This window comes from Dipodomys spectabilis, unplaced genomic scaffold (genome assembly GCF_019054845.1).
Source record: "Dipodomys spectabilis isolate Male_0828 unplaced genomic scaffold, ASM1905484v1 ptg000032l, whole genome shotgun sequence".
Taxonomy (NCBI): Eukaryota; Metazoa; Chordata; class Mammalia; order Rodentia; family Heteromyidae; genus Dipodomys; species Dipodomys spectabilis.
Genome location: NW_024870709.1, coordinates 12,729,590 through 12,743,061, shown reverse-complemented (window position 1 = coordinate 12,743,061; position 13,472 = coordinate 12,729,590). Strand labels below are relative to the sequence as shown.

General features: G+C 35.8%; 1 protein-coding gene across 1 annotated transcript in view; it reads left to right on the top strand.

The window, feature by feature from the left end:
- Positions 1–13,154, top strand: part of Robo1 (roundabout guidance receptor 1) — a 378,600-nt gene extending 365,446 nt beyond the window's left edge. Inside the window, exons 28-30 of the mRNA XM_042676939.1 lie at positions 2,691–2,999; positions 10,129–10,322; positions 11,481–13,154. Of these exons, the coding sequence (XP_042532873.1) occupies positions 2,691–2,999; positions 10,129–10,322; positions 11,481–11,495 (518 nt within the window). The 3' untranslated portion in view covers positions 11,496–13,154. The remainder of the gene's footprint in view (positions 1–2,690; positions 3,000–10,128; positions 10,323–11,480) is intronic.
- Positions 13,155–13,472: the final 318 nt, after the last annotated feature.

Sequence of the window (13,472 nt, the reverse complement as noted above, 5' to 3'; positions counted from 1 at the left end):
ACGAAGTGATTGTATGCTTGCATCACACTAACAGGCAAGATCTAATTATTTATTTATTTCCTATTTGCCACTTTGATGTTTAACCCAGATGGAGGATAGGGTTATTTATATTAATATTTATCAGATGAAGTCTTGCCGAGTTAAAGCAAAGCTCAAGTGCATTTCTAGGACCTTCTAATAGATTCTTCCCTCCCCCTCTTATGAACATTTCCAATACATTTGCATATTTGATTTAAAAATTAAATCTATGTTATTTCTCCAGCTCTACTTTTCATAAATTATAAATTCACCACTCTCTTAGGAATGATGTTATTTTGACTTGATTTATCATTAATTACAAGGTCTTGGGACTTTAAACAGTTAAGTAAATAGAGTGCTGGATTTTTAGGGTGAGTTAATACTATGATCACAGGATCGTCTGGGTATACATGTTCTTATTATTCATATGCAGTATAGTTTTTCATTTGAAAAGTCTTGTAAAATAATGGGTGTTAGGATGAATATACTAAAAGGAGTACATATTTTTACAGAGGTAGGTAGACAGACAGACATAAAATCCAATTTGAACTGTTTATATCATTAATTGGGTGTAAGTCCTATTTATCACTAAGTGAAATAGAAGATTGTTTATTTCATAGTATTCTCTGGTTTTACTTAATAATCCTTCTACAGAACCTAAAAAGAATTATTTACTTGTTAGTTTGCTTCTAGAAAAAAATCAAACCTGCTAATGTTTCTTTCTAATTGTCAATTATATGCAATGACATTTATGTGCGAGAATTTATAATTTTTATAATTACTTTTGAGATCTCTTTTCTGCCTGCGTTGCAGACATCATCTGTAGGGAATATTTGTTAATAGATTTTGGTCTCCAGAGGTAAATGTTCCCAAGACTAACTGAATTTGTGATAGTAGTAGTCATCCTCTTTGATAACTGATAAGCCCAGATATTTTGGCAATCAATGGTACTGATAGCCCTCAGCTTTCTGGTGACCTGTGTTTACAGTCTTTCCCATGTTAGTAGCAAGCTGGCCATGCAGGAATGAGCCTGCATGCTCTCACTCCCTCTCTTCTTCCAGGCACACTCTCAGGTATTTCTCATCCTCTATTGTCATCCTCAGCTTCGCTCTAAACTTAGGACCATGCTTATTCTTTTGGATTTAGGCCACTCTTTAATGTCTATCCTAACTCTTTCTAGTAAATTTTAATCAACATGTAACAGATAAATGATGACTTTTCATCATAAGTACTTATTTTCTAATGTTATTTTTCAAAAGTCTATTGAAGTGGTGGATGGAGGAGGAAGTTGGTGTACTAGAGCCAGTGCAGTCTCTGTTGCTAATAGGATATTTGTAGCTTAGAATCAAATCAAGGAAACTGCTCTCTTGGCTGTGTTTTGACCACTGTATTAGCAAATTCATTGAGTATATTTGTGTAATACTATAGTGTTTTAACCTATCAAATTTAACAACAGAAACATGCGTGTAAGTTCTGAGGCATATAGCTCAAGTAGAAGATTGCCTTCCTAGGAAGCTCAAGGCCCTGAATAGAGGCCAGAACCTTCTATAAATAAGTACTGGTATTCTATAAATAAGTTCATGAATAAATGAATAAATAAATACAAAATAAGCAGGCAAGTAAAATTTTGAACACTTTTATAGTGGATTTCTGTTGTGAATCCTCATTTATTAATCCATCCTCTACACTGTAGTCAGAATATTTAATTCTGGAAAACTGCCCATATTCTTCTAATTTGCTAAATATTTTTAAGATGTAACTCTCTTCTCTGAGTTACAACTCAGAGTGATTTTTGAAAGACAGTACTGTTTGAAGAGAATAGGTGCTCTAGATATTAGATGTTACACCTATTCTCATCCTGCAGTACTTCTATAATATGAGAAATTAAATTGACATGTTTTATTACAAATAATATAAATGTATGTATATATGAAATTTTAGAAACCTTTATTTATATCAGTGGTTGTCTGGATTAAAACCTCTGGGTACACGATGTAAAGAATGGAGAAATTCTATCAATAAGTGGTAGATCAAGCTTAATCTCTGACACTGATATGATGAACTGAACCCCCTTTGTACAATTCTTTAAAAATAATGTAATTAATCAATTAGTCAGTTATAGATTGTAAGGATGTGATTAAATGAAGTAGTCTAGAAAATAATAATCAGAAATTAGGAATCTAACACATTAGTTCTGTATCTGTTGATAGCTAACTTTGAGACTCTAAGTTGAAATCTCTATGAAGCCAGCTTTCTTCCCTACAAAAGAAAAAAGTATTTAGACTAGATCAATGATGGCTAACTAGTCTCAACACAAGTATTAATGTCTATTTGAAGCAATTGTCTAATGATGTAAGAAAATGTATACAGTTGAAAAAATTAGGATAAAAAATTAGGATACACTGCCATGCATGGAGTATTGCAGATTGCTGTACAAGTGCCTGATATAAGCTAGCCCTCGAGTATATCATCTGTTTCAACTCTGTCATTTAGAAGTTCTGTGCTAGATGATAAGAGTATGGTGAAATTCTTTGTCTTCTTATTTGGTTGCTTCAGTTGCTCTACTTTAGTTAAGATACTGCATGACATAGTTCTGTGTATCTCCAACAATATTTCTAATACTTGATGATTTTATACATGACAAACTTACACACTCCTAATATTTTTCTTAGATCTTCCACCTCCTCCAGTGCCACCACCTGCTATAAAATCACCCACTGTCCAATCCAAGGCACAGCTGGAGGTACGACCTGTCATGGTGCCAAAACTCCCTTCCATAGAAGCAAGAACAGACAGATCATCAGATAGAAAAGGAGGCAATTACAAGGGGAGAGAAGTACTGGATGGAAGACAAGTTGCCGATTTGCGAACAAATCCAGGTGACCTGAGAGAAGCACAGGAGCAGCAAAATGATGGGAAAGGACGAGGAAACAAGGCCATAAAACGAGACCTTCCACCAGCAAAGACTCATCTCATCCAAGGTACTGTATTACCCAAGCAGCAAGTTGCAATAAATTAACATATGTTTGCAAGGCACACAGGTCTTGCAAATGGTAAGATCAAGAATTATGCTTTGTAATAATGGAGAAAGGCATATCTCCATGTAAGTTGTAATACACTTATTTTTACTACATGACATGCTACAAGGCATCTCTCAAGTGGTACCACCTAGGTTAGATTATAAAACAAAGCATGATTTTAACAGATTAAACAGGGAGAAAGGCATATCAGTTAAAAGAGGAAAAAGAAATGAATTTGAACATGATAAATTCTACCAGAGTCTAGACATTCACACAGTGAGACCAAAGGAGGATATTCTTAGGAGAGGATCACAAAGGTGCAATAGCTCTGGTTATAAGATCAGATAAAATGATGGTTATGGAAATTAAACCAAGAAATGGAAGTAAAACATTTTTTATTACACTTTCAATTCTTTTTCTTTTCTTTTCTTCTTTCCCTTTTTCTTTGGTTTATAACCTCTGTTTTTAATTTCTGTACCTTTTGTCTTATATATAAGTTTATCTGATTTGGGAAGGAGGAGGGAAAGCACAGACAAGGTGGGACAAAGGGTGAACCAATTCAGCAGTGAAACCTACTAGACACTACGCTAGAATTAAACTGTGTAGCTTGGGGGTAGCGGAAAGTAAGTCAGGAGGGGAAAATGGAGAGAATGAGGGATGGGTGACAGTGTTCAAAAGGAAGTATTTTCATTACCTGAATCATGTAACTGTAACCCCTCTGGAAGTCACCTTTACAGTATTTTTTTAAAAAGAAGAAAAAGACATGAATGTATAAAAATAAAGTTTGAACATTAGTTTCCAGTATTGATGGAAAAAAATGATGTTTTGATGCTAGGGATAAATGGTTAAAGCAAACCCAGAAATGTGATTGGATTAGAAAGAGACTGGTATTTGAATTATAAGCAGGTGGCCCAGTAAAGAACTGAGTGAGAACCACTTGAGTGAGAAGTGACATAAACTGATGTGTGCTTTAGAAAAAAAAATAGTTTGGGTTGGGAAGGTGGCTCAGTGGTAGAGCGCTTGACTTGCATGCATGAGGCCCTAGGTTCAATTCCTCAGCACCACATAAGAAAAAAAGAAAAAAGCCGGAAGTGCTGCTGTGGCTTAAGTGGTAGAGCGCTAGCCTTGAGCTGAAGAACTGAGGGACAGCGCCCAGGCCCAGAATTCAGGCCCCACGACCGGACCCCCCCAAAAAAAAGAAATAAAAAAGAAAAAAAATAGCTTGCTAGTACTTGCAGTAGAGGAAGAAGCTTGAATCAGATGGACAATTGCAATCATAATGTAGTTATAAAATACAAAAGTAGCGGATTGAATTAGAGTGAAAGAAAAGGAGAAAACATACCACATAAACACTTTGACACAGGTTCTATGACTAATAACATGTGAAAAGGCAGATTGGTGGCCCTGTATGTACCAACCAAGGTAGAATAAAAACAGAAAAGGATAAATCTCATAGGGAAAATAATTTTATTTTTGATTTGACTAAGAATTGCTGACAAGAACATAGACATGAAACAAGCCAATAACTTTAGTGAAATAAGTGTAAAAATCAGGAGGAAGGTTGGCAGTGGAGAAGAGATTCAGGATCCAGCCACCTGGAGGTATTGAAGTTGTGAATGACACAAAATTAACTATGAGTTAGTAAATATTTAGTAATCAGTGCTCTGGAAGGGGGGAAAAAGTTACAATTTGTAGCCAGTTGCTACTTCTGTCCTGTGAATAATCACCAAAAGCCTAATCACTGCTAACAATGAAGTCAGTAAATGAAAATGTAGAAAGACATGAAGGCAGTAAGCTTTGATGCTTGAGATGTTACAACATACCTGTCACCCAATATCAGGGATGTTTATATCCAGAGGGTAGGTATAGAAGCCACATTCTGTAAGAGGAATGGAGACTGTCCGGGTTGGAGAGACTATGAGCAGGATATTCACACTATTAAATATAGTATCCTCAAGCTGCATTTGAGGCTCTGTGGTAGAGCACTTGCCTAGAGAGGATTGAAGTTTGATCTCCAGACTCTAGAAAAGTGAAAAATGAGTCAAAATTTTGAAAAGAAGTGATAAGAAAAAAATTCACTCAGGAGGTTCAGAAAACAAACAGTTGGAATGCAGACAAAGGGCTCAAATGAACACAAATGCTTAGGACGGAGATTTGAATGTTATTCTAGATAAGGGAAGAAACTATTTTGGTGAAAGAATTAACGTAAAAGGAATGTGATAGATGGAGGAGTGATAGAGTATTTTACTGTATCGAAATACTGTTTTACTCAGATATGTCATTGGTCTGTTGTTCTGCTGCTCATTAGCTAACCTCCTTTCAATATGAAAGGTTGTTCCACTTTGTTCCAGTAATTAAGTCTGCTTGAACTCCTTATTGATACATGAGTTCCTCTGTAAAGTTATGGGTGTCGTTTTACCCTTCAGATACATTCCTTAGTAAGGGCAACACAATAAAGCTTGAAACACTTATTTGCTTATATCTATGATAATTTAAAGTTGATTTTTTGACTGAGCTTTTGGTTCATAGTGTCTACATTTCAAGTAATGATTTGTACCTGGAATGAAATGATATAAATTATGAGCATTATATTTAATCAGAACAACAGATCAATTTTGTGTTTATAAGTAAACTTTCTCCAAACTAGGTAAGATTCTTCAGAAGAAAACTACAAATCTGGACAGATTCTTGCATAGCAGAATCAGAACAAAGAGGGAAAAAAGAAGTAAATTAATCTTTAGAAATTTAAAGTTGTTTGTACCCGAAACTAACTACAGAACCAAGACTAGAATTATGAATCTGCCGCGTACTGGTGGCTCATGCCTGTAATCCTACCTACTCAAGAGGCAGAGATCTGAGGATCCCAGTTAAAAGCCAGCCCAGGCAGGAAGTCCGTGAGACTCATATCTCCAATAAACCACTAGAAAACTGGAAGTAGTGCCATAGCTCAAGCAGTAGAGCTCTCGCCTTGAGCTGAAGAGCACAGGGACAGTGCCCAAGCCCAGAGTTCAAGCTCCACGACTGACAAAAAAAAAATAGAATTATGAATCTAAAAATGAGAAAGCTGTTCCATCAGATACATATAGAGAGAGACCTAGACTCACTATTATGTTATGCACCCTTCATTTCCAGTTTTTTATTTGAACCTTGGCTCTGTGTGGATACGTCATTAAATGATCATTTCTATGAATTACTATAATTTCCAAATTCATGATTCCATTTACATTACTTATTTAATGAAAGCAGCACCCTGATTTACATGTGTAATGAATGATTGTTTGTAATTAAGGAAAGTGGTCTTCCAGACGTGCATGTCTGATCTTTTTGCTGACATTTACCTGAGCTATTTCAATTTATCTCTACATCTATCAAACACTTACTGTGTTATTAAGCTTTGTAATAAGTTCTGCGATTTGTGTGACCTAATGAAGCTTGGGAGAGAAGGATGGAGGGATATCTATAAAGTCACTGTTGTTATTTATATGGATTTGTTTTTAATTTCTGCAGTCTCTCCAGAGCTAGCGCTACCACCACTGAGCCCTTCACACAACACAGATCGCAGCAGTAAAGATATCCTTACGAACGAGCAAAATGCACATAGCTTTATATTCTGTGTAACTTCCATGTGCTGAAACATGAGAGACCAGAATAGTGACTGCTCATCCAGTGTTCTGGGAGATGCAGTGTTAGGAAATAGCCTTTGATCTTTCCTGGCTGAAATGGCCCCAAAACTGAGAGGTGGCTTAGGCAAGGAATGTACATGGTTTAGGAGGAAAGTCAACATAAAAAGCCTAAAGGTCTATTGAGGAGAATTCTGGGATTTCTAGTGTTACCTAGCAATATGGTCTTTAGTATTATAAGATGGAGTGATGAAGCCCTTGGAGGAAATAAAGGGCTGAGTCATGAAAATCCCACAAGTCATGTAAGATGAGGCCTCTGAATCAAGTCAGTTCAAAGAGAAAGAGCTCAAGAGGCAATGTGATGTTAAAAGATGTATATGGCCAGGTGCCATTGGCTCATGCCTATAATCCTAGCTACTCAGGAGGCTGAGATCTGAGGATCACAGTTCAAAGCCAGCCCAGGCAGGAAAGTCCCTGAGACTCTTTTCTCCAATAAACCACCAGAAAACCAGAAGTGGTGCTGGTGCCGAGCTTAGTGACAGCACCCAGGCCCAGCATTCAAGCCCTATGACTGACAAAAAAAAAAAGATGTGTATGATTCCTGACAAGATTGGGAATGTAAAGTAGCATGTACAAGCAGTAGTGGCTTCCTAAGAAAAACTCAACAAACTCTCCAGAGTCAAAATCAGCCTCATTTGTATTTAAGGGGTACAGGAAAAATACTGAGAGGGACAAATCTAAAAATAATTACAGATTCCTATTTTGTACATCTTTATAATTAGTGACAGTACTAGATGTATTAGAAAATTGAAAGGAGGAAGAAATACAGGGATGTGTTCAGTTGGGCTAGCTATATAGAGTCAAGACATAATTTGGGAGTGAAAATATACACAAATGTTCTATCATGGTGAAAAGAGCAGTGAACACTTTCATTCAAGGCTATGTATTGACCTGTTATATGGTCAGCTGGGAGTATAGTAACATATAAAAAAGACAAAAATAACTACTCATGGCAATTATATTGTAGAAAACTTTATAACAACTAAGATTGGATGAAAACAACAAGGATGAGCTGAGTGTGTGAATATATTATATATATTCTTTCCTTAGGCATATATATATATATATATATATATATATATATATATATATATGGAGAAGACTAGAGCATTTGCATGTAAAAGAATTCTCAGAAGATTGATCAAGAAGAAAGGGATATGAGAAGCTAGGGGAATAGTAATGTTTAAATTGAGTAAGAGCAGTGAGAACTAAAGAGATATAGGCACTAAAACTGGATTAGCATTATCAATTTTCCTAGTGTTGCACTAGTAAAGTGGCATAAATAGATTTTGGTGGGACCTAGAGTGAAAAGGGAGCTCCAGCTTCCAATATTGTAACTTCCAAATTGCTTTTTTAAGAAGGTCAGCAAGGAAGAGACAAGAAAGTATTGATCTTGTACAGAACTTGCTTAAGGCAGTTTTTAGCCAAGAGAGCTTTTAACATACTGTAACTTGACACAATAGAAGTCAATAGAAAGAAACGAGTTTATAAAGCAGGGACAGAGCAGATCACAGGAGACCAAATTCTGTGAAAGAGAGGTTGACCAAGCAGTCAACCTCACTTGCTATGAGATACTCCCTTGAGTCTTCCTATGCATCAAGGGTAAGTTGTAATGAGCAGAATGGAAGGAATAAGATTTCATAGAGCTACCTAAGCTTCATAAGCAGATGACTCAGGCTTTTAGGAACAGAACATTGGTGAGCAAGGATAAAGGAACAATGACTTAAAACTGGTCTTGGTAGCCACACACTGGTGGCTCACACCTCTGAGGAGGTTGGGATTTGAAAATCTCAGTTAAAAGCCAGCCCGGGCAGGAAAGTCCCTGAGATTCTATCTCCAATTAACCACCAAAAAACCAGAAGCAGTGCTGTGGCTCAAGTGGTAGAGTGCTCCCTTGAGCTGAAGAGTTCAGGGACAGTGCCCAGGCCTAGAGTTCAAGCCCTAAGACAGACAAAAAACAAAAAAACAAACAACAACAAAAAGAACCTGGTATTGGTGTCATAAGGTGAATCATCCCAGAAGCCACATTTTGAAATATAAAATGTTGGAGTCTATTATACAGTTAACAGGCTGCCGGCAGCCAGTTGTTTCAAAGGCCTGCACTGTGCAAATACACATAACACAGCTAGGAAATATGCTGAAGAGGAAAGAAATAACAAAAACAATACCAACAAGCCAATTCAGCTCTCCAAGAGAGAGTCATGATGACTGGGGATGAGCCAGGGGACAGGACACACGTGGCATGGTGTCTTGGCAGCTAGGCTGGTCCAGCCCTAAATCAGTCGTGCAGGGAACAGATACTCAGAAAATTCCCAGTCCCAGGCACTGGACTGACAGTTTCAGTAACCTAGCAGCCAAGTGCCCACCTCTGCCTCCAGGAATCCCAGCATGCCCATCACCTGGGAGGCAAGTGATGAGCAAGCGGTTTTCTTCCCCCAGCATGAAGTTAAGATGCCAGAGCCTACAATCCACCATGTGGCCAATATGGCACTGGCCAAACCTGGCCTCCTTCACTGGTGTGCTAGAAATAAGCCTTCTCCTTCCCTTTCCTTCCCCTGGAGAGAACATCACTGAACACCAAGGAAACTAATATTTCATTCAGGCAGCATGGATAGAACAGGAAGGATCTGGGGTTGGGAAAATCATGTAGATGAGATGTTTTATCTTTATGTGTTTTATGTTCAAAGAGTAGAGTACACATGCTGTGGAGGAACGTGAGCATTGAATGATGCATCATCAGTTAAGAGTGGCAGTAAATTAAAAATAGTATGGAGATAGAAATTCAGGAGGAGCAATTAACTAGAGTGCCTTGTTTATTTTTAAGTTAACAACAGTGTCAGGCTTCTTCTGAGATTCACAGTTCTAAGGTACAAATGTGCCATTTATATGGAGGTTGGTAACTCATTGACTAAGGAAGGAATACAGGTTTGGCTCTGATTTTGCAGTTCTAAAAGACTAGCCTTGGTTTTTCCTAATTCCTTATAACAACAGTTTGTAGTTTATTTAGTGATTTTGCTATCTCATCTGGGGTCCTACCAACAATAGCTGTTCCTCTGGGTATAGATTTTTATTATCACTTGTTTGGAAGAGTGGAAACTAGGGCCAAAACTACTGAGATCACATGATCAATGATAGGTTTGGAAACCCAGTCTGGCTGCACATTTAGTGATACTGGTCCCAAGTGAGTTTCAGTCAAACACAGCCTATGGGTGGAATCATTCCAAATTCCCAACCAGTCCTTAGGAAAACAAGGCTATCTTTGTCAGACAATGCTGCTGTAGGATCCATATTTATTTTTAAAAATCACTGATGATACCTTATTCAATATTTTAGACAAACAGGAGTTCTATGTTAATGTGTTAAGTTTTCTAGTTAGTATTTACATGTGCTTATTGTGTTTTATTACACAGAGGATATTCTACCTTACTGCAGACCTACCTTTCCAACCTCAAATAATCCCAGAGATCCCAGCTCCTCAAGCTCAATGTCTTCAAGAGGATCAGGAAGCAGACAAAGAGAACAAGCAAATGTAGGCCGAAGAAACATTGCAGAAATGCAAGTACTTGGTGGATATGAAAGAGAAGAAAATAATGAAGAATTAGAGGTAGCTATCATTGTCTCTTTTCATTAGCCTCAAAGTCAAGAGTATCTATTAACAAATGTTATTAGTTTAACACAATATATACAATATACTCATACTCTAATGTCTAGAAACTGAAATTTTGGGAGTTATAGGATTTTTGCTGAAATGTAATTTAGAATTTTAAATGTTAATAGTGGCCTCTTTGAAAATATACTGTTCATATTAGCATATTTTCTAAAAAGGAAGGTATAGGGCAAAAACACTATTAGGAAGTGCAAACTGTTGCCCTATGTATAATTGATAGTGTTATATGAAACCTCACAAGGTAACAAAGTTTTCTGATAAAAGTAAAGGTATTAAACTTGTTTGCTATGACCAACTATTTAAACCCTCATACTTCTAAAAATTAATGCTTCAGCCATGTAGCTGACCTCCCTAAATCTAGAGAAATTTGTATTGAATCTATAAGTAATGACATAGATACTGCTGGAGGTCAAATAGTAGTATAAAATCCTTTTTCTCTTTTAAAAATTACTAGATTTTCTCTGTTTAATAAAAACAAAAAAACCTGAGGATAAATTTCTCTTTTTTACAAATATACTTAATCTCAAGTAGATGCCAAATGAGTGTTAAATTATTAATTTATAATAGAAAATGAAAACATAACAAATGAGTTCTTTTAATATTTTTTAAATTTCTAAGTATTTTGACTTTGTGGTCTATAAAGAAAAATTCTGTCCTTGTAAACGTGATTAAAGAAGGTTGTGATTTGAAGTCTGCTTTTTGCTTTTTAAACAGAAGAAGCCCTTGGGTGGGTGAAAAGTCACATAATTAATTCTATTAATGAAATAATTTAAAAGCAGAAATATAGCCTAAGTTGGGATGAAGGGAAACAGAGAATCCAGATATTTTTCTTACTCAGTGTCTTCTGCCTCACTCTGTAATGTTAAGGAACTGTGCAGAACACAATGTAGTACTTATTAGAGAATGGTTGGATTTGCTATTAAGAAGAGCTAGAATAGACAAGTGAATTTATTATCATCAGCATTTTTCCAACATAGGCCAAGCAAATGATTGAAGAAGACACATTACAATATAAGAGTAGATGCATCATAAATAAATATGAGACAATGCTATCTTGGGCTATTTTCATGGTTAACAATAATGTATTTCTTACAGGAAACAGAAAGCTGAAGGCAACCAGAGAGGCTCATGTGATCTAATGTGAATTATCACTCAAGATGCCTCATGTCTGATGATACGTGACACCAGATAAAATGTTCAGTGCAATCAGAATATACAAGTTGTCATTTTTATTCCTCTTATTGGGATACCATTTTTTAAAAAAGTTTTATTGGGTTTTTATTGTTGCTGTATGATCCCTTCCTTTGAAGAACCTCCCTCTTCCTCACTGTTGGGACCATTGAAATTGACTTCCAGGAGTGGAAGTGTCTTGACTTCTTGCTTCAATCATCAGCCAGCAAGAAAGAACAGAGCAGTTCTTTTGCATTTTGCCCCTGAGATATGGCATTGCACTGCTTATATACCAAGCTAATTTATAGCAAAATATTGATCAAAGATACGAAGTTGATGAATCAACCTCATGCCAAGGGCTCTCAAAGTATAATCTTTCTATAACCAACTGCTAATGCAAATTGAAACATACTTCATTTTAACATGACATTAATTCCAGTCTTTCCTACCACCCTTTTCTGGGAGAAATATATATATATATAGCAAATGCAGAACTACGAATGATTTGAATGGGGTAGAACCTTTGTAAATATATATTCTTTGCAACTCCTGGTGGTACTTTATTTTGTCTTCATTTCAATCATTGAAGTATATTCTTACTGGAGATATACTTTTGGATAAGTAGGGCTAAGCCAGTTGGAACTCTGGTTGTCTAGTCATTGTCATAAGTAAGCCTAGCAAAAACCTTGTTCTATTTTTCAATCAAGAAGCAATTATAAATGCATATAACAAACAAATGAATGTTTGTAGTGACCAAGTAAGTAAGGACATCCCTATCTTAACTGGCCTAAATTTCTTCTGTTAGTGTCAGTTCCACTTTCAGAAGTGCCACTTAAGGAAGTTCGTTTGATTTTTGTTTTTGTAATGCACTGTTTTTAAGCTTTTTTTTTTTTTTGGTTTTAAAAGCACAATCACTAAACTTTATTTGTAAACCATTGTAACTATTAACCTTTTTTGTCTTATTGAAAAAAATGTTGAGAAGCGTTTTTAACCTGTTTTTGTTAATGCTCTATGTTTGTATTTGGAATATTTGAATGATGACTGATGGTGAAGTAATGTGCAGACTCTATTGTGGGCCAGGAACCAAATGGTTCAAATTTTTCCTGGACTTAAAAGAAAAAAAATTGGAATTTGTGGTGGCCAATGTTGAAATGTTCAAGATTTCCTGATAAGCTCAACTAGAGGCATTGCTTTGAATTGCCAAATGATGCTCTCTGATTGTAGATTTTTATGACTCCTTTTTTGTCAACATAAATTTTCATTGACTTTATAATTGGTGCTATTAAAAAAAGAAAAATAAAGAAACATTTATTTGTACACAGGTATCAGGCCTGACCCCACTAGAAAACAAAGCCAAACAACACTGAACACAAAGAAAACGCTGGTATTCACCAAAAACTAGATGTGTTCATTTAGATAATTTGAAAAAGTTCAATAGAAAGGGTATGCAGTCCTAAAAGACCAACCCATGTGATTAATGTTTTCATTATGTTCATGTAAGAAGCCTCTTATTTTTAGCCATAATTTTGCATACTGAAAAATCCAATAATCAGAAAAGTAATTTTGTCACATTATTTATTAAAAATGTTCTCAAATACATCATTCTTCCTTGTGTTGATTTTTTTCATTGTGTGCTGATCAAATTTATTCCATTTAATCACAAAATTGTTTTGTCTTAACATTTCACCACGATATCACCAAAAGAGTAAAAATTCTCTGTTGGTTTTATGAACATCCAATTTTACTTATAAAGCAAACGTCTCATTTCATTCATGTGAAATTAAAAATGTAGACTGATGTAAACTTGAAATTAGCTATTTGATCCAAGCATAATACTGTTTTTTTATAGTAACTGAGTTTCAGTTAGCCTATTTCTAAAATAATCAGACTCAACTGCGATATGTTGGATTTGTAAAG